This window comes from Neodiprion virginianus, chromosome 2 (assembly GCF_021901495.1).
Source record: "Neodiprion virginianus isolate iyNeoVirg1 chromosome 2, iyNeoVirg1.1, whole genome shotgun sequence".
NCBI lineage: Eukaryota > Metazoa > Arthropoda > Insecta > Hymenoptera > Diprionidae > Neodiprion > Neodiprion virginianus.
In genome coordinates, this window is record NC_060878.1 from 37,033,553 (window position 1) to 37,058,231 (window position 24,679).

General features: G+C 45.1%; 1 protein-coding gene across 3 annotated transcripts in view; it reads left to right on the plus strand.

Annotated features, from left to right (window-relative positions):
• LOC124298880 (uncharacterized) overlaps positions 1–24,378 on the plus strand; it is a 162,488-nt gene extending 138,110 nt beyond the window's left edge. For all 3 annotated transcript variants that reach the window (XM_046751463.1, XM_046751462.1, XM_046751461.1), the window contains 5 exons: positions 9,458–9,615; positions 11,888–12,022; positions 12,130–12,341; positions 19,163–19,384; positions 22,133–24,378. In XM_046751463.1, coding sequence (XP_046607419.1) covers positions 9,458–9,615; positions 11,888–12,022; positions 12,130–12,341; positions 19,163–19,384; positions 22,133–22,234 — 829 coding nt within the window. In that variant the 3' untranslated portion in view covers positions 22,235–24,378. The remainder of the gene's footprint in view (positions 1–9,457; positions 9,616–11,887; positions 12,023–12,129; positions 12,342–19,162; positions 19,385–22,132) is intronic.
• Positions 24,379–24,679: the final 301 nt, after the last annotated feature.

Sequence of the window (24,679 nt, forward strand, 5' to 3'; positions counted from 1 at the left end):
AAACGGCGATTCGTTATTCAACTGAAAGCGCCAACGAGCACGATAACGGGGAGCCAAACCCGATCATACCTACCTTCAATCGGGCTAATCCGGCGCTCGTTACTCGGGCATTAATGGGTATTTAATCCGATTTTAAATATCGCAAAGGGGCGCCGGCCATTCCCCTCTATACGGTTACATAAGCTAATTATTTCATTCGTATCGGTGTACCAAATACGCCGGTCATACCGCGCGTTCTGGGAATTCCGCACTGCCATCGAGAGCGGTATAAAATATCAGATCTGTTTCATTAGCTATCGCTCTTTGTTATCCTGGCGTAAGAGAATAGAGACATTTTGAATTCCGGAAAAAAAAAATAAATTGCAACAATAACAATCACTAAACGAACGTTCCGAAAATTGACTGTAAACAAGCGAATTTTTTTCTACCGCTATACCGCGAGAGTAATAAATCATATTTAGTGAAAATCGATGCATTTAGATATCACACGCTTCCTACCCTCGTTTTGCTCGAAAAATTTCGTTAAGAAGGCGTAGCGGGTCATCAATAACATCCATCGACTTATCTACAATAGTACGGCGTATTCGCTTGACGTTGAGCCGTAGCTGCGTAAATTAATGTTTTAATTATTTCCTTGTGGTATTTAAGAACCCCTCATGCGAACGTATAAAGAACCAATAGGGAATAAAGATCTCTGTAAGCACGCCGAAGGTCTACAGAGGGTGCAGAAGGACGTGGTTGTTTTATAAATTCACCCCGTTTCCAAGCCCTGACTGAAACGAGGCTGCCAGGTGCGGCGGTTTCAGGTTCTCTTGGTCTGGGGTCGTGTGCCGTGAGTCTTGAGTCCTGATCGTGAGTCGTGCGACGCGTGAGTGTAAGCAACAGGTATAAACCCCCGTCACCACCGGGCCGCCCACTTAACGTTGGCAGCCGAGCGACGCTGCCCTGCTGCTCTTACATATTCAGAGCACGCGTTGAAGTTGCGGCGGCGGCAAGAGAGATAAGGATATTACCATATCTCAGACTTTTAATTGCGCGAAATATTACCGACCGAGTACGCCTCGCTTCCGCCCCTCTCCCCCCTCACGATGAATATGTTTGTAAATTTTTACTCCGGCGTCACGGCATCCCCGAAACTAATTGATAAGATCTTATTGAATAACACGAGGACTCCCCGCTTTTTTAACCCCCTTTGCCTTTCACGAAAGCTCCTATACGACTTCCGTCCCTTCCGTACTTACGAAGATTCGTTCCGGATGTCCGACAAAATTTACACCCAAAGATCCCAGAGCTTTTTCAATGATGTATTTAATGTTCTTACGACTGTGAAACGTGACACTTTCGAAAATTTATTGCCGCCTTTTAGCTCGTGAAAAAGAAATTACGATAACGAAGATTCATTTGTAAAGGCCAAACATATAATATGCATAATTTTATCATTTTTATGAACCACTTGCGATAAGAATAAATCTTGAGAAATTTCCAGAACACGAGTACGAGTACTTTTGTATATTACCGAGTGCTGTTTCAAGAAATTTTTGTTTTCTCTTATTCATTCCATCCTTCCGCTACTTCGTTCGAAATCAATGTACCGCGATTCAAGGAATCCCACGTTTCCGGAACTGCCCATATGGTACATCTGGGTTGGCACAGTAGCTGCCCGCTTAATGAAGATGCCGGGAACAATGGTATATACCTGACCGCATTGTTCGTAGAATTGGTTGTCCTCTTCCGGGAACCCGGGTTCTTGTTTCTAAAGGAGGTGAAGTTTGGTACCTACACGGGAACCGGACTCTCCAGGAATTTCTGCAATGTCCGTTGAAATTAAACGCCGGTATCCCGCACGAATGTCAAATTGTTCGTGTATTCAGCCGGTGCAAATCTCCGCACCGGAGTGCGAGCTTTAACGAGAAGCTTTCAGATGGGAGGGGTTGGATGAATAAGAGCTGATTTCTCGCTGTTTACACGCAGCACTGACCATCGGCTTGAATCGATTGTGGTTGAAGAGCAAAGACTCTTCTAAGAGCTTCTTTAGCCGTAGCTCGTAAAACCGTTCGAGAAATACGAAAGTGGATCGATGATGTATCTCGAAGGCGTTGGATAACGGGTGTTTATCTCGTCATCAGCATCTTGAAAATCCGTGAAAAATCGAAACGGCGTGTTGCGGGCGAGCCGCTAAAACCCATTCAGCCTAAACCTGAAATGACGTCTCTGGGGATCCCTAGCCATCCCCCGCTCATCCCTTTTCTACGCACCCTTATTTTCCCAAATCTGGCTACATCCGGCGCGAATCTCCAGCAGCTCCAGTTAAAATCGGCCGCCCTTCACCTCCACCTCCTGCTCCTCCTCCTCCTCGTCCTTCTCCATCTCCCAGATCTCAGCCGAGTTTCTGAGGGGAAAAAGCCAGCGGGTGGAGAGTCGGTGTCACTCACTTGCGAAGGTAGCCGAGAACTCGACGTTCCTTCGGGATTTCAATATACCGAATTAATCACTGCTTGATTGACGACGAGCTTCCAGCCGGCCATTTTCCTTCCGCTAACCCAAGGCAATGAATAATACACATCGAAGGAGAACTAGAATCATTTATAGGTCTTCAATGCGCAAGAGTGGCCGAAAGTGTGGTCGAAAATTCATGTCGTTTGGCTCTGAAATCAGATACCGAAGATATTCTATCCGATCGCGGTATTTCGACGATATTGATTAATTCATGTCCTCCTTACTACTGTGATTATACCTAGCTCGTGCCTGTGAGATAAAGGTACGTCCCAAAGGAGTTGAAATAATTTTTGCTAACAACAAGTATACAAAAGTAAAGTCGGTACGAAGAGGAAAGAAAAGAGCAGAGAAACAGCTTTAACGGCGGGTGTATTATCCTTAGCAGTAGGAAGAATTCATTTAGCGTTTGAGACGTTTAGCGGGATAATTATTCGTTTATTCGATGTAAAGGTAGGGCGGCGACCGAGTTTTGAATTAATCAACGTCTCGACGTGCCGCTTCTATCATGTCCCGATTATCCCGAACGGAGATCCAATCTCCGTCTCACCTCAGTCTCGACTCCGCCTCGACACGAGGATTACGTCAAGATGTGAATTAATGATAGAAGTGCCCGATCGGCGTGGGAGGAGGAGGGGCAAGAAGAAGAACCCGTTCGGAAGAGTGAAATTTCTTCGGTACGTCATGGCGCAGATACGCTCTCTCGATGAGCTCGCGGCCACCTCGGCTTTTCCGTCAATCCAAAAACGAGCCGAGATTTTACAGGCACGCATACAACCCGGCAACGATCCCTTGCCACCAAGCTCTACACGCTCGTTTCCCACCCTCCACCCCTATCGAGCTGTTGCAGGTTTTATAAACTCAACCTCCTCCCTTGACGCCCTGAATACAACCTCCGACGCTAACGGAACATGGCGCAAATTAGGTTCGCGGTAACAAAAACACGGCTATTAATCACCCCCCCCCCCCCCCCCCTCCCTCCCTCTCACCCTCGACCCCCACGGGACAATCGTATCGAACGAAGAACGAACGAACGAACAAACAAACCAAACCACCATCCGTGCCATATAATGTACGAGTTTTTCTCCCATCGGCTGCTGCAGAAAGATGAGATTACACACCGGCGATTAAATACTGCAGAGCTGATCATCCTGTGATTATATCTTTGCTATAAAAGCATTTTGTATACGAATATTCGACAAAAGTACGTTAACGAAAAGCTCTGTGTCCATCAGGCTTTTCTTAAAGTATTTTCTAACGAAGTGAAAAACAAGCAAAATGATCCAAATGCCGGTTTTTCTTCAGGATACAAAACAGTTCTATTGATCATGAAGTTTACATAATCGCGGTACGATTTTCACGTAACGATTCAATAAATAAAACTGAGGACGCGTATCCTGACACGGTTAAAGGTTATAAGGTGAAAGTCCGTGGTATTCAATCTCAGGGTAATGTGACATGGCTGCTGACATGCCTCGCGCGCTTCGTGGGTGGCATACTTAACTCGTACCATACGCAGTCAAGAACAAGATTGCCAATTTCTTTGCTTCATCTCGTGATTCACCAGTGGGTGGGCTGAAATTATAAATTACTGCCAAGCCAAGCCCCTCGGATAAAGAAAAGAAAACGTCGTAGATCGCCTTGAGACAAGTAACGAGATTACAATCACGAAATTTCTTCATTTTTGTAAGCACTGAAATTGCAAAGAATCAGCCGAGAAAATTAGTACACATACACAAAAGGACCCACCGTGCTTCATGGCCTTTTCACGGAATTTTTGGAGAGGGGAAACTGCCGCACAGATTTCCAGAATTTCCAATCTCACTGACGGAATGTCTTGGCGTGCCGACTCGCGCACGCGACTCACCGCTTCCAAGCCTATTAATATGTGCTTCTATTTTAAGCCCCCGTCTCGTGAACTGGCGAGACACGAGACGAGAGAAAGATCTTGTAAAATGATCAGCTTGCGCCTTGTGTGACGGGCAATACGAAAGCTAAAAAGCTCAACGAGTTCGTCTTCCTCGACAAGCGACTGCAAAATGTGGCCCAACGATCGGCACCTATTGCCTCTAACGTATACCTATATGTGTAGCTCTTTTCTCTTCCGCGGTGCTTTTTTCACGATGTTTCGAGGTCGAAAGCGTTACACGTAAGTACGGGGCAAGATTGTGTAAGTGCGATTAGTCCGAGGCCACGTGTTGCTTGAAACAAGCCAAGAAGTGCGTCAATTGTGAGTCATAGTGCTAAACATTAATTCTCCCGGAAAGTTTTTCCCAATATGTTAATCGGCACGATGGGTATATTTTCATCCGGGCTACTTCGGTAGAAGCTCCGACATGGAATATTGAATAGATAGAAGAGTAAAGAATCGTTGAACCTATGTCTACTGAGCATGAATCTGGATCCCAATGTAATATGCAAAAGTGAAACTAGGTGAACGTAAAATCTTAAACGAATATCAGAAGCGAAGGAATTGATCAAGGTTTCCTTAGTCTCCAATTGTAGTCTTTAAAGCCGTTGATTAAAAGTAACAAATTGACGGGCCAACTCGTTTCGTAGGCAAAGTACGTACCTATTGTATTTGCCCATTGGGCAAAATCGGGCGTCCGACAGGCGTAGTCAATAGTCAATCGCAATTATTTTTCCAGGCAAGCAAATATCCTGGCAGTTGATTAAGCCGCGATAACTAGCAATTAACAAAGCCATGAAAGCAAGGGCAAAGCAACAGGAACCTTCGATCGAACCGCCACACAGTGAAGCCGAGTTGGGAGCCGGTGGTGGCGATGGCGGCGTTGCAGGGACAGGCCAAGTTGATATACGTTTTAATATCCGGACAATCTGTCGGCAGAGAGGGAGGGCGAGACAGAGCAAAGAGAGTGAGAGAGTGAGAGAGAGAGAGAGAAATGTATAGATAAAGAGAGGAAGAATGAGGGATCCAGTCAGCGATGCTCATTGGATCCTGGGACGAAAATCCATCTCAACAAAGTACTACGGAATACGTTTTAGCTTGTATCGCCCGCGCTTCTCGCTGTGCTCAATTCCACCTTCGGTATCCCCGGAATGCCCGTAAACTGTTCAAAAATAAAATAAAATTAAGACTCAGAGTGTGAATTTTGGAAAAAAAAATATATAAATTGCAAATGTCGCGTGTTTTACTAAATGCGGTAAAGTTCCACGGTAAGATAGGTAGGCGTGTTGACGAGTTGGCTGTACTCCGCAATATGAACGCGAGCCCGAAGCGAGGGTTGAACTATTAGCAAATTACCGAAGTTATCGTTGTGATTGACTGCCGGAGATTGACGCGCGGCCTGCAGTCAGAACCGACTAACACTTTAACTTTTCCAATTGTGATTGCATCGCGTTTCCATCAGCTGATTTATCGACGCGGTAAACAAGGTAGATAACTAATTATCCCATGCCGCGTGCGTGTAACGGGCGAAAGATAAATAAAGTCGACAGCGTTACTTTCAACTCAAGTACGTTCTTTCCTCGACGCTGAGAACACGCGGAGAATCATATTCGTCGTATAAGCCGCGAACAATGCGATATCACCGTCAATCCCAAAAATTGTAGCCCATGTTCTTATTGTAACAATGAGAAGCCGACGTGCCGGGTATTCGAATGGAGCAGTTGTGACGAGGATTGGTCGAAGGAGTTTCCGTGGGTTGCGCAGTAACCTACACCGGTCAAGGGGTCGCGATACAAAGCGCGGAGAGAATATCTCGCACAGAGAAATTTATTCATGACCCCATAAAACTTATAGTACCAACTCGTTAATCAGAATCTTCGCTCCTGGTTCTGCCACCGAAGCAGCGGTGGTGGCGGATGCGCAAGGCAGCGGCAGAACTGCACACCGCATTACCGGCATGGTGCGACTGCACTTGCAAGCTGCGCTGCATTGCACCGAACTTCGCACTACGTTGGAACGATAACTCTGCTCCGTGCATGATATAACATAAGGAATCGCTGTATCCGTAGAGATTACGAAGTGGCACCTTCTGGGATAGAATATAACGCGCGCTGAAAACGTTACAAGTACACAGAGCTCATCGATCAGTTTCATCGTCTCGTCAATATTCTTATAATGCTTACCATTATCGACCTCTCGACGTTAAATCTCAACGTATTCTCGCGCAACGGCGATCTCTGAATGCGGCTTCTTACCGCACGGCTCGAATCATGATGCGATATTGGTTCTTCATGCTTTCCCCCCGGACAGACGTAACGCAGTTCGATGGCTGCACTCCCGAGGGGAGTTAGCAAGGGTCTAATTTCAAGAGTACCTTTTCTCTGTTTGCGAGTCCGCCGACAAGCATGGAAAAGTACACGCATGTTCCGTTCGACAACTTCCTTGCGATTTCCGACCACCGGTCAAATCGTCAGGTCCTAAAAAGTCGACGGCAGAATCGTTCCTGCTGAGTGCGATGCCGGAGGTGCGATTCGCAGACGAACTACGGCAGCTGAGTGTAAACGAGACGAAAATCCGCGACACTTACATGTATTTTCTATGAGCTGGAGGGCACGTGATCCTAGAGGAGGAGAAGGAAGCCGATAATCGATGCGAAAAAGCAGATTTTCCGGTTTGTCAGGACGTCGGGAACAGGTTCACGAGGCGAGATAGTTGCCGGGCGGAAAAACGTCTGGCCCGAGTTTGTCGGTAGAGAGAAGAGAGGAGGGAGGAAGGCTGCCGGGTGATTTGTAGGAAACAAATAATTGTCCCGGCTGTGTCAATCCCAGGGTGCGCGTATTAGATTCTGCCCGTTCGGAGCTTCGATAATTCAGTTTGACCTGCAAGAAGGAAATCGTTCGAATTTGTCTCGGCCAGACGAGCAATGCTTCTCGCCTGTGTATACCTGCCTACACCTATACGCGTATTTATGTCCTCTCATCAACGTACGACCGAGGGTCAGCAATCAAACGCGAAACTTGATCGAGGAAAACGAGAATGAGGTAAAGAAATAAAGAAAGATGAAGAAAACATGGCGCACGTTTCCATCAATTTACCACTACTCCGCGCTTTAGGAAGCAACAAGCTCCATGTTCTCCCGTTAACGAGGTAAGACTTTGACACGTTCTTTCTCTCTACGCTCCGCCACGGCGTTGTCGAGGGCGTAACGTGAGCCGGTAAATTGCCCACTTGCAAAGAGCGTAGTGTTGGATAAAAAATGAGAATAAACCAGACAGCGGACAAAACAGCTGTGTAAAAGTTTTTAACTACGCCAGAAAGTCACGATCCCGTGTTCCCGAATACGGGCAACGTGTCAGTCGTTGGTGGTGCCGATGGCGGTCCTCTGCAGGGTTAAAGTGACGAGAGAGTTTTTATTTCGAAGGGTTTCGAAGGACCGTGCATGGAAGGCTTCGGGCATGAACCGCGGCGCGGGGAAGAGAAAGCGACGGGACAGACAGAGGAAGGATATGGACAGATAAATACCGAGAGTTTCAGGGTTGAGGGTTGAGGGTTGAGGGACGACGGTTGGAGGCTGCGCGAGGAGGATCGAGGATTTCATAATCCCAGAACGATACGCGTCCACAATACACCCCCACCCCCGACCCCACGAGCCCCATGCACCACCAATCCGCCTTTTTCGCAACGATGCGATGCTACATCGATTTTTAATGCAACGCGTTCGTTCACGCCGAGCTGCTGCTGTTGCTCTGCTAAATGACAATTTTTTATGCCGCCAGCCGCGTCTAGACGTCGGATAAGGGTTGACGCCACGAGTTGTGGTCGGCGGGGAAACTCCGATCAAATAATCGCACCACGGAACAGGTATGACTCGCTCAATCATGCTCTCATTCATTGGTCATTAGGGCAACTGAATTTCAGCCCCATCCTCCGGTTCCCTCGTGGTCCGATTGATCCGCTTCGAAATCCACTGTTCTCGTTCGCCTCCAAACTTTCGTCAGCTATTGTATTGGCAATTATTTGTTTTCAACAATACCCGTCGAGATAATGCCGTAACTCGTTTAATTTATTTACTCGTCTGGAGGCCAGCAGGGGTCGCTGGAGGTACGATAACGAGCCAACGATTTCAATACTACTTCGACGATCTAAGACCGAAAGATAATTCGAATAAGAGAGGAGACAAACATCCTATATACTCCGACCCACCTGATACATATGCGTGAGATGAGTTAGATGCCGCGAGCTGTCATTTAGAGCGAATCTAAGCGTAGAGGAATCTTTGGGATTTCGAGTTGTTGGAATCCGGTCGAATTGCATGTTTCTTAATCAGTTTGACCCAGATGTGAAACCTGGGTGTCTATTCCTGGCGTCTAAATGCGAGGCTATCCAGTGCACGATAATAATTATGGGTGGGTCGTTGAACAGACGTGTGCGGCCCAAAGATTCACCGTCATCCCAGATTCACACAGCTGCATTACCGGCGTGTTTAGCGACTAGACACTGGTATACGTACAGCGTATAGGTACCAACGGAAAATGTTTGTTTTATACGGAGTTACCGTCGGGTTTGCTGCATTTCGTATTTTACAGAGCAGCTCTCGCTCTGAGGTTCCTGCAGTTAACGTCCGCACAATTCCCGTGAGGTAGGTATAGAGCGAAAAGGGAAGGAAAAGAAACGGAAAGCGGCGAACTTGTTAGGAGGAAAGTACCGCGGCCGATTTCTGGATCGTTAACTTGAGCTTTCCAGCAGCGTGCTGCCCCGCAGTAGCCTGGGATTTATAGACTGGAAATAATCGATTGATTGGATACAACGGTAGCCGGCACGGCGGCAGTTCCGTTCCAACACACCGAGAAAGATTTAAAGCTCGATCATTTTTCGAAAACAGTCGCGGTCCAGCCACCGAGGCATAACCCTAATCGCCGAGCGAGTTTCTCATTCGTCTAATAAATTATCCTCCCTTCCACTCCGAAACTTGTTTGCCGCTAAAAATAAAGCGCAACGCCTCCCCGAGTCTCGATGACCGTCTACTTACTTTCCATGGTCTCCGATCTGTTTCAGTTACTACGCTTCGACGGCCTTTCCTCCGCGCTTGGCGCCCCCCTTGAAACGGCCGCGTCTCATGCCACCGGCACGACCCCAGCAGCCGAAACAGCAGAAGCAGCAGGCGACAGCCAACAACGCGACGGTGCCGAGCTTGAATCAGCTCAAAGTGTACAGTGAGTAGATGAAAAATTGTAAGCGTTTCTTTCAGGACTGTTGCAGGGTCAATTAGGGTATTGAATACGAGGAAGGGCGAGAGCGGTGGCGGGAATTTTGATCGTCTTTGTAAATTAATTGCTCGATCACAACGAGCCGAGTCGACACTCGGGAGAGACGCGACGCGACGGCGAAGGGAAACGACTCAGCGACGTCGTTTATAACGGAGCTGCCATCGGCTTCTGAATTGCGCATTTATGAATATAAATTAACTGACTTATTGAGTTTAAACTCGAAAGTTATTAATAACCCGCGTACGGAAGACGCGAGAGAGACGAAGAGGGGACGAGAGAAACGGCGGAGCCTCCTCGTAACAAGGGAAATGTGACTCTCGGGGTAAAAGTAGTGAAAACAGACGACGACAGGCGTAATCTTACCAATTTCATTCAAACAACGCAGCACTCCTCCGGGGTCCCTGCAGTATCCTCTATCCACTTTAAAACTAAAAAAAGGGTCAAGTATGTATAATACACATATACGATCCCGAAAATTTTATAGAACACAAAATGTAGCGGGGAAAACCGTGCGAAATTTATCAGAAGTTTAAACTCTCCGGATTTTGTTTCCTGGTACTAATTTTACTCCTGAACCTATAAGTACCAAGAAACAAAACGTACGAATGTGACATCACGGACAAGGGAACGGAAAATAAAGCGAAAAAGCGTATAGCTGCTTTCACTCGTATCGAATTCCTTCGAAACCGGATTCGGGTTTAGCGATGAAGTACGTTTATTAATCGTTAACGAAGCAGTCACTTTACAAACGAACAATTTTACCGTCCATGATTATTACCGCGATTCGTCGCTATTCATTCATTATACAAACTGACTATGTAATCGGTTCGATCAATCTTTGTCTTGGCTTCTGTGGCTGCTGTGTGACAGAGTCCTGAGGCAGGTAATTGACTTTTGACTCGAGTCGACTCTGACTGAATTCGGTTGGCACCGAGGAGAACACGGCTCGCTTTGAACTCGGCTAAGAATGGGACCGAAGTCAGTTCCGACTTGATTTATCCGAGTGTTTTATGGCCGGTCTCGTAAATTTCAGATTGAACTTCGCCAAGTCGAGGAATAGGGGCGGTAGAAAGGGAGGGGGTACGAAGAGGGGGCAAAAGCTGGGCCCAAGCGGATGCAATTAGTTTCTTGTCAACACCCTCGCCTGGTTAAGGGAGCGACCTTCGCTTAATTACCAAAGTCCGGAGGCAGAGGGCGCGAAATTAAGAATTTTACAAGTTCTTATTACCATTTCCCTCCCGCGCCGCGTCCGGATTGATCGGCAAAAACTTTACCGAGGGTATAACCTATGCGTGTGTGTGCATGTATACGTACACCTATATCCGATTGCGCCGGGTGGCAGCGTTTCAGTTTCAGGTGCGACTTCCTGGCTGGCTGCAGGCGACGAATTCCAACTCAGCAGTTAATTATTAGCTGCCTCGTTAATTCAATCGTATTCAATCAGCTTTGCTATGATGGTGAAAAATTTTCTACGTAAAATATTTCACTGCGTATAACGAACTTCGATCAATTTTTTTTTTTATTCTCCGTTTCATGTGTGAGGAAAAATTTAATAGGCTTAGCGGATACGAATTCTCCGGCTTATTAAAGTCGAGTAATTGTACCGGCGACCTTTTGCCTACTTCAATCAGGTTTCGCCGAATCTGACAGGGATCGAAACGTGTGGTGAAAAAGAAGAAGAATAAGAAAAATAAAAGAACCAACTCTCGCGAGAAAGAAATGCGGAAGCCGCGGGTGAAATTGGCCGGCCAATAAGACGGGGAGACTAGCGGACGCTAGGGCGAAAGGGGCCCGTAAGCTGTTTTATACTTTTATCCACTTTGTTCAAAGAATGCGAATATTGCTGTCAATTTGGCGAAGAAGCTACCTATATTTCCGAACGACGAATCTGGATTCCATTGATATTTATGGGGTGGAAAGTATTACAGTACCTACCGACCCCGTGCACCTTATAAACCCCCCATAAATATAACTTAGCTCTAGTTTCGACCATGCTGCACACAGACATGCGAAAACCATTTCCGATCTTTCATTTAGGTATATACATATAATCCGAAGTTCATAAAACACTCGTATTCGATTTTGACAAACTGCAGTGTAGGCACCTAACCGAACGAGGGTCGAATAACAGCTTCGGACTTCTTGTTCTATTTTTAAATCGTGTATCATACCGATCTACGACCGTAGAGTGTTAAAACTTTTTCTCTCCTCCTTACAGGCAATCCCGACATTCTGATATGCGGCAACTGCAGAGAAATGTTCACAGACCTCGGCGAGCTTCTCGAACACAAGCGCAACTACTGTAAACTACGGTTCACATGCAAATGTCACACCTTCAACGGAGCCACGCCAAGTGAGTAGACATCGACGAGATCTCGTCGAATTCGCTACGTCGACAACGCCTGTCGAAATTTCTTGTCCATTCCATCTAAATCTTCCCCTGTTCGTTTCTCAACGCAGAAAGTGACTCGACAGCGTCGCTGCTTTGCGTACTGTGCAAGGATGCCTTCCCATCGGCGTGGGAACTCATGGTCCACGCGCAAGCGGCCCACATGATCAACATTTACGAATTGGGAACCAGGCCGCAGAGCCCACGATCTGGACAGAGTCCCTCACCTCACAGCCCGAGCCAACTCGCTAAGGAAACCTCACCCTCGCCCCAGGATATTCAGGTGAGCAGAGAGTCCTTCTTTGATTGACGTCTCTTCGCCACGTTTCCTCCACCCTTATCCCCTTGCTTTGGCGAGAGTCCGCAAGAGGTGGCTTTTAAAGGCGGTGTGCGACCGAAGAGGGGATTTTGTTCCACCGGGTAATTTTGAGAAGAAAGTCGTTTCGAGGATCGACGCAGGTGAGAATCCTTGCAGCAGCGTGAGATATATAAATGTGTATACCTAGACTTTAAGTCGTAACGGTCGTACACGCGGTGCAGAGGGGGTAAAAGGCGACGAAGCGTCGAAACAACTAGCCGCCTCCGCCCCTCCGCGATCTAATTATAAACGGCATTGTTCGCCACACCGAGACGACAACGTGGTAGTAAAAAGGTAAAAGTATCCCCATAAGGAGAGGGGTGGATAAGTTTAGCGAGTTCCTACCTACCTCATAGCTACCCCTTATACGTACCTCGAACCGTTTAAATAGCTTTTAGAAATGCGTGTTCATGCTGAGCAAACTTAAATTATTTTTAAGAGTCGTGTAAATGGATTATCCAGCGAAGCGAGACGAAATCGCTCCGACGAAGGCAGTTTGCGAAGAACATTAAGGCGCCGGGAGGAAAACCGGATTGTTGGCTCTCGGGGAAGATTGTAATACGGAATTCAGTTTCGTACTTTTAACAGTTTCAACTTTATACTCCGGATTGAAACAAACTATACTCGTCGATTTCTGTTTTCTCGACGTTCCTCGCTATAATATGTAACTATAAAAAGATTCAATAATTGCGGAAACGGTAGACCGAGAAGTGGCAGAGATCAGGATAAGCAGCTTCGAACGCGGCCAGGATATCCGGAGATCCGCCCGAAGACTCGAGCACTTGAAATAGCGATGGTCCAAAGTTCTCGAAGAGGTAGTTTCCCGGTGCGCGTAGCGGTAGCTCCCGTACAACAGCGTAGCTACGGAATGTAATTCACAACTCGCAGTTACCGCTTATTAATTAGCGGTTCCTTACCCTCGCTCCATCCACTCGGGCCCACAGTCTGGCCCCTTATTCTACTCCTTTCAGCCTCCGCCCCCTGCTTCCTTCCATTTTCAGAGGCATACAACCGAGAGCTATTCACTCTCCAGTCTCCAGGGTTAAGCACGGACGGAAGATCCACTTCTGCAGTACCAACCTGCGATAACTACCTCGACTTTGAGCACGGTTCGCCTCCCTCGAATCATCCCCCGCCGTCTCGCCCTACTCTTGCCGTATTTCTCATTGGACACCCCGGCCGCTCGACGAGCGTTACATATCGGTGCATAGAGTCGGGGAAAGAATTAGGAACTTGGATTTTCAAACCAAAGTCTTCCTGTTAGGGTGGTATTCGCACGCGAGTGACACTCGCGACTTTTAATTGCTTTTTCGCAATTAAAATTGGCTTCCGCCATGCAGGGCTGGCAGCAAAAACAGTTTCGATGTCGCAGTCGGGCACCACTTCTTGCCGGACACGATTGATTTCACGGAGACAACAATACCAGGGTGGAGATTCTCGAACGACTAAGGCATTCCGTGCAAAAATAAAAAGACGTTTTTGCCGTGCCAAGTTCACGAATAGAAAAACTGTGGAAAGTTAATTCCAGTTTTCGATCCACCTTTTAAATCCACACGATAATCCGAGACTGTTCATTTCTCTTCTCCTCTTACTCTGGTTTTTTTTTTCCCCCAAATGTAAGAAACGACGGAGCTTTCCTGGGTAATAGAACGTTTGCTGCGCGTGGCGAATTAAGGTGGTCATTGTTAGCCGGGAACAATGCCGAGCACAGGAAAAGATAAATACAAGGCGGTGAAAATAAGCCACGAACCACTCGGCGGCATGTCACTCTGATTCTTCGTCATCTCGCGCTTCGGCAACAAATAAATACACGTATATAACTATCGATCTTCTTTTGTTACGAGGAATTTGCCACTTTACGTTCGTTCACGCGTACGTAAGTACAACTACGAGAAATCACACTTTCGATTTCCAAATTTCGAGCCTCTGAGTTTGTTGAAAAGTTTACCCTGTTCTACCTGAGAAGAAAAATATATTGACCGAAATTTACGGGGAAAAACAATCCCACTGATCAACGCGATCAGCAGATCTCTGATGTGATTTACGATATATGAAAGTTCCAAACCAAAACTCTGGACTTGATGAATTTGGTGAAATCGAAATCAACTCTAGCGTTAGTGATGTTCCATACTGGACGTAGGCAGAGATTTTATATACCGAAGGATTAATTTGTTGGAGGTCAAGTTTTCCGTAAGACGTAAGGTGGTTGTCGAGATCAATAAATTTGCGGCCGCAACCAAGAATCTGGCTATTGATCATTGTCGGATCCGGTGAACCGGCTTACTCAGAGTGACGCCAATTTGGCAAATTGCTCAGCCCTTAATTCATCTGATATATCTTGGAAGTTATTAGCACCACCGCGTTATGTATGATCACGTGGCTTGTTTGCCAATTATCGAGCTGCGAAGTGGAAAGCGACGTAATTAAACTCGAAACTCATCAGCACGGTATCTCTAGCTTCGTGACCGCGATTGTTGCAACCAACAGTCAACAGTCATGAGATTGAGGTAGATATAAACAGCATTCCGGTATTAAAAGGCAGTCGGTGATTCTTCACTTTTATTCGCGATGGGCTCGCGTGTCAAAATGCTCATGTCCGATATAAGCCAAAATAGAAGTTCATCTTGACGTGCATTCTCAAATAGAGAAAACGGCCAATATTCACGCCAGAGCGATATTGACCAAATAAAAGCCCCGAACAAATTACATGTATGAGGAAATACTTGTCCTGTGAGTGACTCAAGTTGCGATGAACAATTCCGCGACAACGGCAGAAAATGGTTCGTCGTTACCACGTGACTGTCTTTAAAAAGTTCCACTCGTTCAAAGCGCAGGAAATAAAACCGTATAAAACTATTCGTCAGAATAGAATAAGAAGAAACAAAAGAATAAGAAGAATAAGGAGAAGAAGAAGAAGAAGAAGAAGAAGAAGTAGAACGAAGAGAATAAAAAGTAAACGACCTAAGGTGAAGAAATGAGAGAAAATAAAAGTATCCACGCCATTATTCTCTCCGCAGCTTGCGACCCTGTCGCGTTCGTGTCACTTGGATGCTGCGTCCACTTACCCCGCAACTATAAACTACTAAAACTTCTCCTTTTTCCTTCACCGTAGTTCTGTCACTGCGACGACCAGTGGCCATCGATTAATGAGAGTCATCCCCGATGCTTGTTGCACAAAAAATGCTGAAACTCCTTACGCAAGCGAGTGATCGACTGATCGAGCCACGTATGGAACGGGCTTTTCAGACACCATGGAGATGCTGGGACGCCTCGACATGTGCAAACGTGCGGAGATATCCGTGTTCGTAAAAAGCACCGTTCGATCTTCCTCTCCCTCCCAGACATTGATCGCTACGCCGTTGTATCTGCCACTCGGGCCCCCTAATGTTTGCCTGTTCAACAACCCACGACAACAACCAGCGCCGATCGTACCATTAGTCGAATTAACCATGCCAGAGGCGGACGATAATTCATTAACAGAATAAACGGATTACTCGTTCGGAGCCTTTTCATCCGATCTTCGCGTCGGTCCGACGATGCTCGAAATTGATCCGGAAGGAAGGAAATAAGCAACGTGACCGCCAACACTTGGCACTGCGAGTGCCAGGTATCTCTGCACACGTGGCCTAAGTTCTCAGTCTCGGGAAGGCGCGTTAATCAATGATCAGTGTTCTCTAATGAACGGTAATTGGGATTTCCCATTACGAGATCAAAGATGCCACAAGGTCGAACGGAGATCACCGATCTGACGTTTCGTGCAAACAAGGCAACTGACTAAACAATCGGGGTGAGTGAACGTCTCTATAGGTTTACAGATACGTGTCTACGCCCGATTTCACGACGCGTTGTAAAGAGCTGGCCGACGTCTGGCACGACGGAGTTTTTGTTGCAGACTACGAAATATAATTATACAACGGCAAGTTATAAAAAGCATGGACGGAATAAAGATGGAAATAAAGAGGGGAACTTCGGTAAATATATTTTAATTAACTTTAATTCGTGGGCAAAGAAATTTCTCAAGACGAATATACCTTTATATAATATATATATATATATATATATTTCATTATATGCACATACTCAGCTGCCACTCCAAGACCTGGAGGCAGGATAATCTCCCTTGGAATTTTCTATACATGTCTAGAGTATTGGCTTTTGTAATTCGTGGTATCAGGAACAGAGCGGATGAGGAGAAGAGAGATGGGAATTTAAGTTAGGGAAAAAGTGAGCAGAAAAAAAAAGATGCCGACATTAATAAAATGGAATGAAAAAAAAAAAGAATTAACTTGACGCTGTTCGTCCATACCTCGTTCGTTCCTTGCATCGCTTCCCCGTGAAATTCAATTGGATCGCATCTCCCCTGTAGCCTCATTCCCGGAGAGAGAATCCTCCGCTTTCTTATCCTCCTTCTCGCCAGAACGGTAATGAATTTTCTCTGCATTTAATTTACTCCACTATATCTCGGTTAGATCTTACAGACGTAGATCGAGTCAAATTACGTCGCGTGAATCGCCAGACATACGAACCCGTTCAAAATCTCCCACAACATACAAGTGACATTAATTGTTATAAATTTTAATGACGTGTCGCGACGCGTGATCTTTATTCGTATCGTAACTAACTTACAAGATCCGAGATGTGATACTGAATTATAAAAACATCCATTGTGGAAACTGGCAACTGAGGCGTGTTAAAACGACCGTCACGTGTAACGTAATTAAGTGTGAGTTAACATCGTAAGTGATTACTGTGGTAGAAAATTGGAGAGACTGTGTTTCATTTCGAATTGGGTTTAAAATATTTCCCAGTCAAGATGAGAAAGAACAGGAAATTGAAAATACGAAACCCTGCGCTACAGGCTTAATTATTCGCGCAAAAGAAAACCGAGAACCTTGTAATGATTTTCCTGTAATGGGCATTTCTAAAAAACAGGTGAAGAGCGAAATAGAAAAACTATAAAAAGACATCAGGTGAACGTACAGAGGGCTGAGGAGGGGGACGTGGAAGGCGAAGAGGAAGAAGTCCAAGGCTCACGTGGATAATTATTTTCCGAGAAGGCGCTTTGTTTCGAATAATTACCATTGTCCCGCTCCCGGGACTATTACGTGCGCCATCCACAAAAGGAGATCAAAAGGAAAGATACTCAGACACTCGACTGGCGCTGACGGGAGGAGGCCGAGAGAGAGAGAGAGAGAGAGAGGCAGAGAGGGAGATGAAGGAGAAAGAAACGAGGGGATGAATATCTCTCCCACATCCCTACGAGCCCGAGACCGCGCACCCTCTGTTTCGCGGACATCGGGAAGGGGCTGCCGGTGCTTCTGATGCCGGGTATAGTTGGTGTATTCCGGCGGCGTTCAAGAGCCGGGAATTCCTTTCTTTGATTATTCCTTTGAAAGAACCACACGCCAGATGAACTAGACAGGGCATAGATATAGTTCGATCCCGTAATTACGGGATGTTCAGAAACAGCCCTAGTAGCAGCTGCTAAAGAGCGCCAGGAGTAGGTGCCTGTTTATCTCGTAGAAAGTTTAATTTCTGACCCAATTCCTAGGTCGAGGACAAATTCATGAACGGATCAACCACGTGGACACTTGGACTTGTACAAAGTCTATCTATTCTTAAGACGGTATCCCGGATGTGTGCGGTGACATCGTGCAGTTCATATTTTATCATTTCCTAACGCGCTTTCTGAGTCGCGAAACGTGGATGAAATATAAACGAATGACAAATGTCTAGCTTGTGTCTGATAAACTATGCTTATATTTTCTACAGTTTCTACTATCGACCAGAAACGCGCGTAGATCACACTAGCCGCGAATCCAAAGTCGGCTGCAAATACGGAGACCAGCGTTTCAGAGCGCTCCTTTTTACTACAACCACACGCGTCTTAAAGGGAATGAAAGGATCGCTCGATATTTCACGGGGCGAGCCGTAATTTGATTTAATTATTCAATTAGTCAAGCTTTCGAAACAGCAAATTGACGCTACGTTGAATTTTCCGCCGACAATGTTTGACGTCTTCAGTCTTGCTGTAATATCGGCGTTGATTGCTTGAGGGAAACGGTCCGCGACCACCGACGTTTGTTCTTTATTTTTTCATTCCACTTCCACATTTTCTTCTAATTTTCCTTTTTCGTGCTTAATGCTCTTCAAAATCACGGCTCGGTCTTCAGCCTGTCGAGGACACCAAGTCCTCTTTAAACTTTGTTTAATTGGCTTCGCCCACTTCTCCCACTTCGCCACGTTTCCGAAGGCTGCAACGTCGCTGAAGAGCGCCGCGACTGGCGCCTTGGTTCCTAGGTGGAAAACGGGGTCGTGCGAAGTGGCGAAGCAGTCCTAGTCTAGCTACTTTCACCACCCGAAACTACCCCGCACGTAGGTTGCCACCCTCTTTCCTCCCGGCAAGACACAACCGGCGACACTAGACAGTGGAACGCCTCAAACAACCTTCTCGTAACAACTGGACTAATAGCTGGCCTAACGTCCACTTTGAGCCCACTTCGCTCGACGTACAGTCGCTGGTCCCTTCCGTTACACTTTTCTTCTTTTTTCTCACAATCATCCTTTGAGAGGGTCCGTCGTTCCGTGGTTACTCTCTGGGTTTGATTAGGGCGCCTCTGTAATCATGCTACGAGATCGTCCTCATCCTCGTGCAGATATATGACGTCACGAATTTTCCCCTACCAACAATTGCGCGAAAATCGTGCAGCGTATAAAAATTTTCTACTTTTTCATACTTTTGACAGGAAAACAAAAGGTTGGAAAGTGACGAACGCCCGGAGGAAGAGGATCTCGACGGACACGAACTGCTGCCTTCACCCGACAGCGGCAAGTCAACCGACAACGAGGGAATAACGTCACCGATCAAAATGCGCTCCGGTGTACTCGGCTCCGACCACGAGGACTGTGACGAGCTTATGGACGTCGAGAACACGGCACAGGCCTGCATCATGCACGCCCTCAGCATTGTAAGTTTTCAATACACCCAACAATACTCGAATACCAAGGACGAGACTCGAGGTAATTAGCCAAATTAGAACCACCTCTGGATAGGAAAAAAGTGAGTTAACGATAGTTTGTCTATTTTTCAGAGATATTCTAGCGCCTGCGACTAACGAGTGTGTGACACACTTTATATATATAGTCAGGTAGCGTGACTGTTTAATTAACTGCGAAATTTAATTAACTCAGAGGTATATATAATCCTTACGGCTTGGATGTAACATGATCAAATACCGTCTTGAAGTAGCTTGATTAAAACTTACTGCATCCGTTGCGGTAAAGCGTTGCACGTAATAATTTATGAAAAGAACAGTAAGGCGAGAAAAAACGAAAAATATCCATTCAGGGAACTGACATCCGACTCCCTTGAAAGTCCGATAGAGTAACCAGTAAAAACGTCCAAGGTATGTCAATGTCACGAATTTTTAAGAATCCTCGAACTCTTCACCCCGTCGATGTAGAAACGGCGATCAAGCTCGTAATATCGAGGATGCAACGAGTCGATGCATTCGGGGGCTCGGTGCGCTGGCAACAATTACCAAAGCCATTATCCGAGACGTGCTATCCGTAATACGCGTCGACCATAAACGCGTACAATGGCCTTTGGCGATGGTCAGCCCATTTTCGAGCCCTCGGAGCACGGCGGCTTCCTCCGAAAGAGAAGCTCAGCAAGGCCCGAAGACCTGGATGGACGCGTCCCGACCACGATTCGTCCTGGACAAAGGGCCCGAATTTATACCGATAGTGCTTATATTGCTGGTCGTGAATACCTCAATTTCCTGTTTCTGTCGTAAGCCTATTTGGCCAGCTGCACATTAATACCAGGGTACATAGCATTGATCCGTTATATGATCGGCGTTGAGTCTCGGAATATGCCGGAGCCGAGTGAGGCGTATTTTTTGCAAGGATAGTAATGAAAAAAGTCCAACAAACAGGATGAAAATGTAGAAAAAGAGGAGAATAAGTAACGATAATTTGGGTGTTATAAAATACAGAGCTCACGTTGACTGACGACGTTCATCAAAGTCTTATCGTAGCAATTTACCGAAAGCTTTTTCACACTGCCGTACATAGTATACACATATACCTACGGTGTATGCTGTGTGTAATCTTGCGAATGATTTCAATATAAGACTTTCAACCGCCAGAGCTATTCACAACGAGTGCTGAACAAAACTTTTCGAGAGTTAGAACGCTTGTGAATTTTTCAATTCAGTTAAAAAAAAAAAAAAACAACATTGTACAGAACTGTCGCGTAAGGAGAAAAGAGCAGATCTAGTCGTGAGATTTACTCCAAGAACATGACGTTCGTATTACCTTAGATGCAACGGAATGGACCGACTTCAGAGGTTGAAGGAAAAATTCACCAGACTAAAATTTCTCCACAACGGAATAAAAATTTCAATACGGTATACCTTCACAATCGCAGTATTCAAGACCGACTGAACAACATTTATAACTAAAACGTGAATTCTGTCCCACCGTTTTGACTATATACGTGCTCCGCTGGTATATGCAGGGTATTTCATACATAGGTATATAACTAGACGCCTCGTGGAAACGTGATGCAAGAGTTGGTGAAAGACAATTCGCTCGCACGTCGCGGCTTTCACAATGCACTACGAATTTATCCCCCGGTAAAGCTTCCAGAGTCGGGAAATGTTCGATATGACAGGCACGCGGCATACCGCGTCACACCTTCCCTTTCCCCTTCCCACAATTTCACCCCGAACCACCCCGAATCCTCCCTCGATTATACCTACGTTTCCGTTCGTCAGGGACGCAGTCAGCTTCGCGGAATTAATTCCTCAAATTTCACTTTATACGGTCGACTCGGCTGATTCACGGTATTTATAATGGTTTGTTACACGAATGTGCGTATGTGTGGGAATATAGTGAAATTCTATCAGCCCTCGAGGTGGTAACCACAAATTACAGCTAGTTCGGTTAAACAACGCGGTGGTCGCGTTACGTCCCGCAAGCAGCTTGTTTAATGTATACCTAGTCAAAACGGTACAGGATTCAGAAATAGTTAATGCAATTTAATCGCCGAGGTATTTGGAATACATTTCGAACCATTTGACAATCGATTATACCTATACCTAAACTATGTAAAAGCTGTTTCTTACAAATTCAATCGTTGGATAATTTTATCGTTATATACGAGATACATTTACACTTGTACGATTCAATCATTGTTCGATCACGCGACAACAAGAGGGAAGGGATCGACGAGATTTCAAAGTAGTCAATTTTCCTCTCGTAGAAAATACGCTTTGATTTGATTCGGAGCGAAGCCCATCGAGTTTGCAGGTAAAATTGAAAGAAATAGGTGGGTATACGGCAGCTGTATACCTATACGATCATGGGTGGAGAGAAACGTTGAAAGAAAGACGGAGAGAGGGATGAGGGGGAAAGGAAAAAAGAAGGAAAGTAGGTAACGAAGGAAGGAAAAGGGCGTAAAATCGACACAACTGTAGTCTTGTGAAGTTAAAAATAGTAAAGGGGTTGCAGTTAGCCTGTGTCGTGTCAAGTGGTTCGTTCGTATGGTGGTTGAGTAAAAAAGTGCTCCAATTACCACGCGTGCCGCAGAGTTTACAGAGCGGGAACAAGAGCGATATAAAACTGGATATCGAAAAAGGGGATGAACGCACCCGCTGCACTTTGCCCCGAGTTTTCAAGTTGTATTCGTTTTTTTTTCCCTCTGATTTCAGGATTCATCTCTGGAACGCACCTCGAACTCGAGCTCGCGAGGGGGTCCGGCCGACCCGGTGGTCATGGCGTTGACCAACGGCTCTCTATCGGCAAAAGAATGAACTAACCCTAATCACAGATTCGGCCTTCCCTCCTACTATAAACGAGCATGGAAGTCCCAGCTTCTACTCACCAGCAATGAGACATATCGGGGACATGCCCGTCTGTAAATAGCTTAAGTGTTCCCCAAACCACCCCCGGTCGTCATCCCTCCATCCCCCTCTCCAAACACAACTACACACACACACACGCGCACATACATACATACGCAATTCCCTCAGACAAGCCCCCCCCCCCCCCTCTTCCTTTGCCCCTCTTATCCAGCAGACTAATTACGTAAGTAACTAACGTTGAATTAGAGAAGAAGAAAAAAATGTTAGCAAAGGTCGGTGATTCGTCATTGAAAACGTCCAGCTTGACCATTCAAATGTTTCGATGCAGTAAATGTATAATGTTGCCTACAATGTATTTTGTTATACACACGAAGCTGCAGGACGATGTATTATAAATATGCTTGGTACCATTAAAATTCGTCGTAGCACCCTTGGGGCGATTGGCATTGTTAATTCGGATCTGATAGAATTGTGTGCAAGGATCCCGGATCGAAGGGTTGATTTGGATTTATAACGAGGGTGTTCCAAGCATTTTTGTAAAGGAGTGTGAACCGCTTTTTTGCAGTATGTTAGAAAAAGCAAAATCTTAATCACTCACTCAAGTCTTACCTTGTACATAATAAATAAATGTAATTATTATAAAAGCGAATGAGAAAAAAAAAAAAGAGGGTAACATGAAAACGGTATTATTTTTCGAGAAACATATATTTATGTGTACACGCGTGAGAGTTTAACATATCAAATCGTACTTACTCACAGAATATGAAGAAGAAAAGAAACTGGACGATTCGTTGACGACAATCCCGAGGAATTAAATACGTCTAATGTAAGTAGGCAATGTTTAAAATAAATTGTAAATAAAATTCTCCAAAGAGACTAACTCCTATAAGATAATACATTGCGACACCTTCGTGTATGAACTTTACCGAGTCACGTGACCAGTTCAATTTCCATCCCTAAGACTTTCTGGTTATAGGCATACTTATGCTTAGATTTTACTTTGATTCGCTAGAAAGAAAATCGGCAGCAAAGTACCACTTTCACCAGTTAATCCTATAGTTTTAAATATCGAGAAAAATCACGAGGAAAGCTTACGGTAAAAAAAAAATACTCGAGTCAATACCGTTGAATTTTTACGAACCAAAATTCGACTCGGCCACGTGTGAACTTACTTGTTGGTAAGTTGCGTATAAATACTCTCCTCCCTTTCCCAAATTCACTAAATTGTGTGTGAAGTGACTTAGCATAAATCGTACGTCGTACAAGCTTTGACACTTGTACGTTTTAAGCACGACGCGTTCTCTCACTTGAGACCCCAAACTATACGACGGCGTAAAATATCATCGAATTACACCATTCGATTACTAATATGATTCTTATTATTATTACTTATTATTATCGCCATGCAATCAAATTCATCAATTTATAATCATAATACACAAGGTTCGAGAACAGAGAAGCAAGCGCCGTGATTAAAAAATATTGGAATTTATCTCCGTAATCCGAACTATCTAGTCAAAAGCACTGCAACACAGCCGTGCACCCTGAATTTTATTTCACGTCAGCTGTTATACCTATCCTACCACTGAAAAACTTTTTCGAAAACGATCATCACGACTTTATCATATATACATATATATATATATACATACATACATGTATATATATATATGTTTATTATATAAACCACAGGTCTCTTAGTGCCGAAATATAACTATTAGGCTATACGTTATTCGTTTAAAGCATATTTTCAAAACAATTATATTAACGTATATTACTATTAATTATTATGAATTTGTAAACATTACAATAAAGTGAACTCGAAGCGTATAAGTATGAATATATATTATAAGAGGATATGTCGGATCGCAGGTTCGCACCGAAGTAAAAACCAAAAAAAATAAATAAATCAAATACCAACCATACGGAGTGACTACTTTGCGAGTCCGCTCGCTGTATAATCTAATGTTATACTCGTATTAATTTATTACTATAGGGAATATAGAACCAAAGGTTATTTGTTCATTGTCGTATACAAACAATGTTTTATGTATATCATTATCATCTTAATAAAAATACGTTACGTCTTTTAATATCGTGGATAAAATTTCTGCATTTCACCTAAACATTACAAATCCGTTTTACCCTTTAGCGACTTGCAGCTCCTTCCGAATATACCTACGCATTTAATATCTGTACCCGCATCGTTTGTTTCGGAGGTCGCGCGACAGCATGCCGCAAAACTTGTATTCTCGATTACAAACTGATAATTAGATCGAAGCTTTATCTTTTGCTTGTAGAAATTTTCTATACTTCTCGAAACTCTCAACGCGGGTTAATAACAAGTAGGTACATCGAGGTATATCAAGACGAGTGATTTCTCCCTCGATCCGA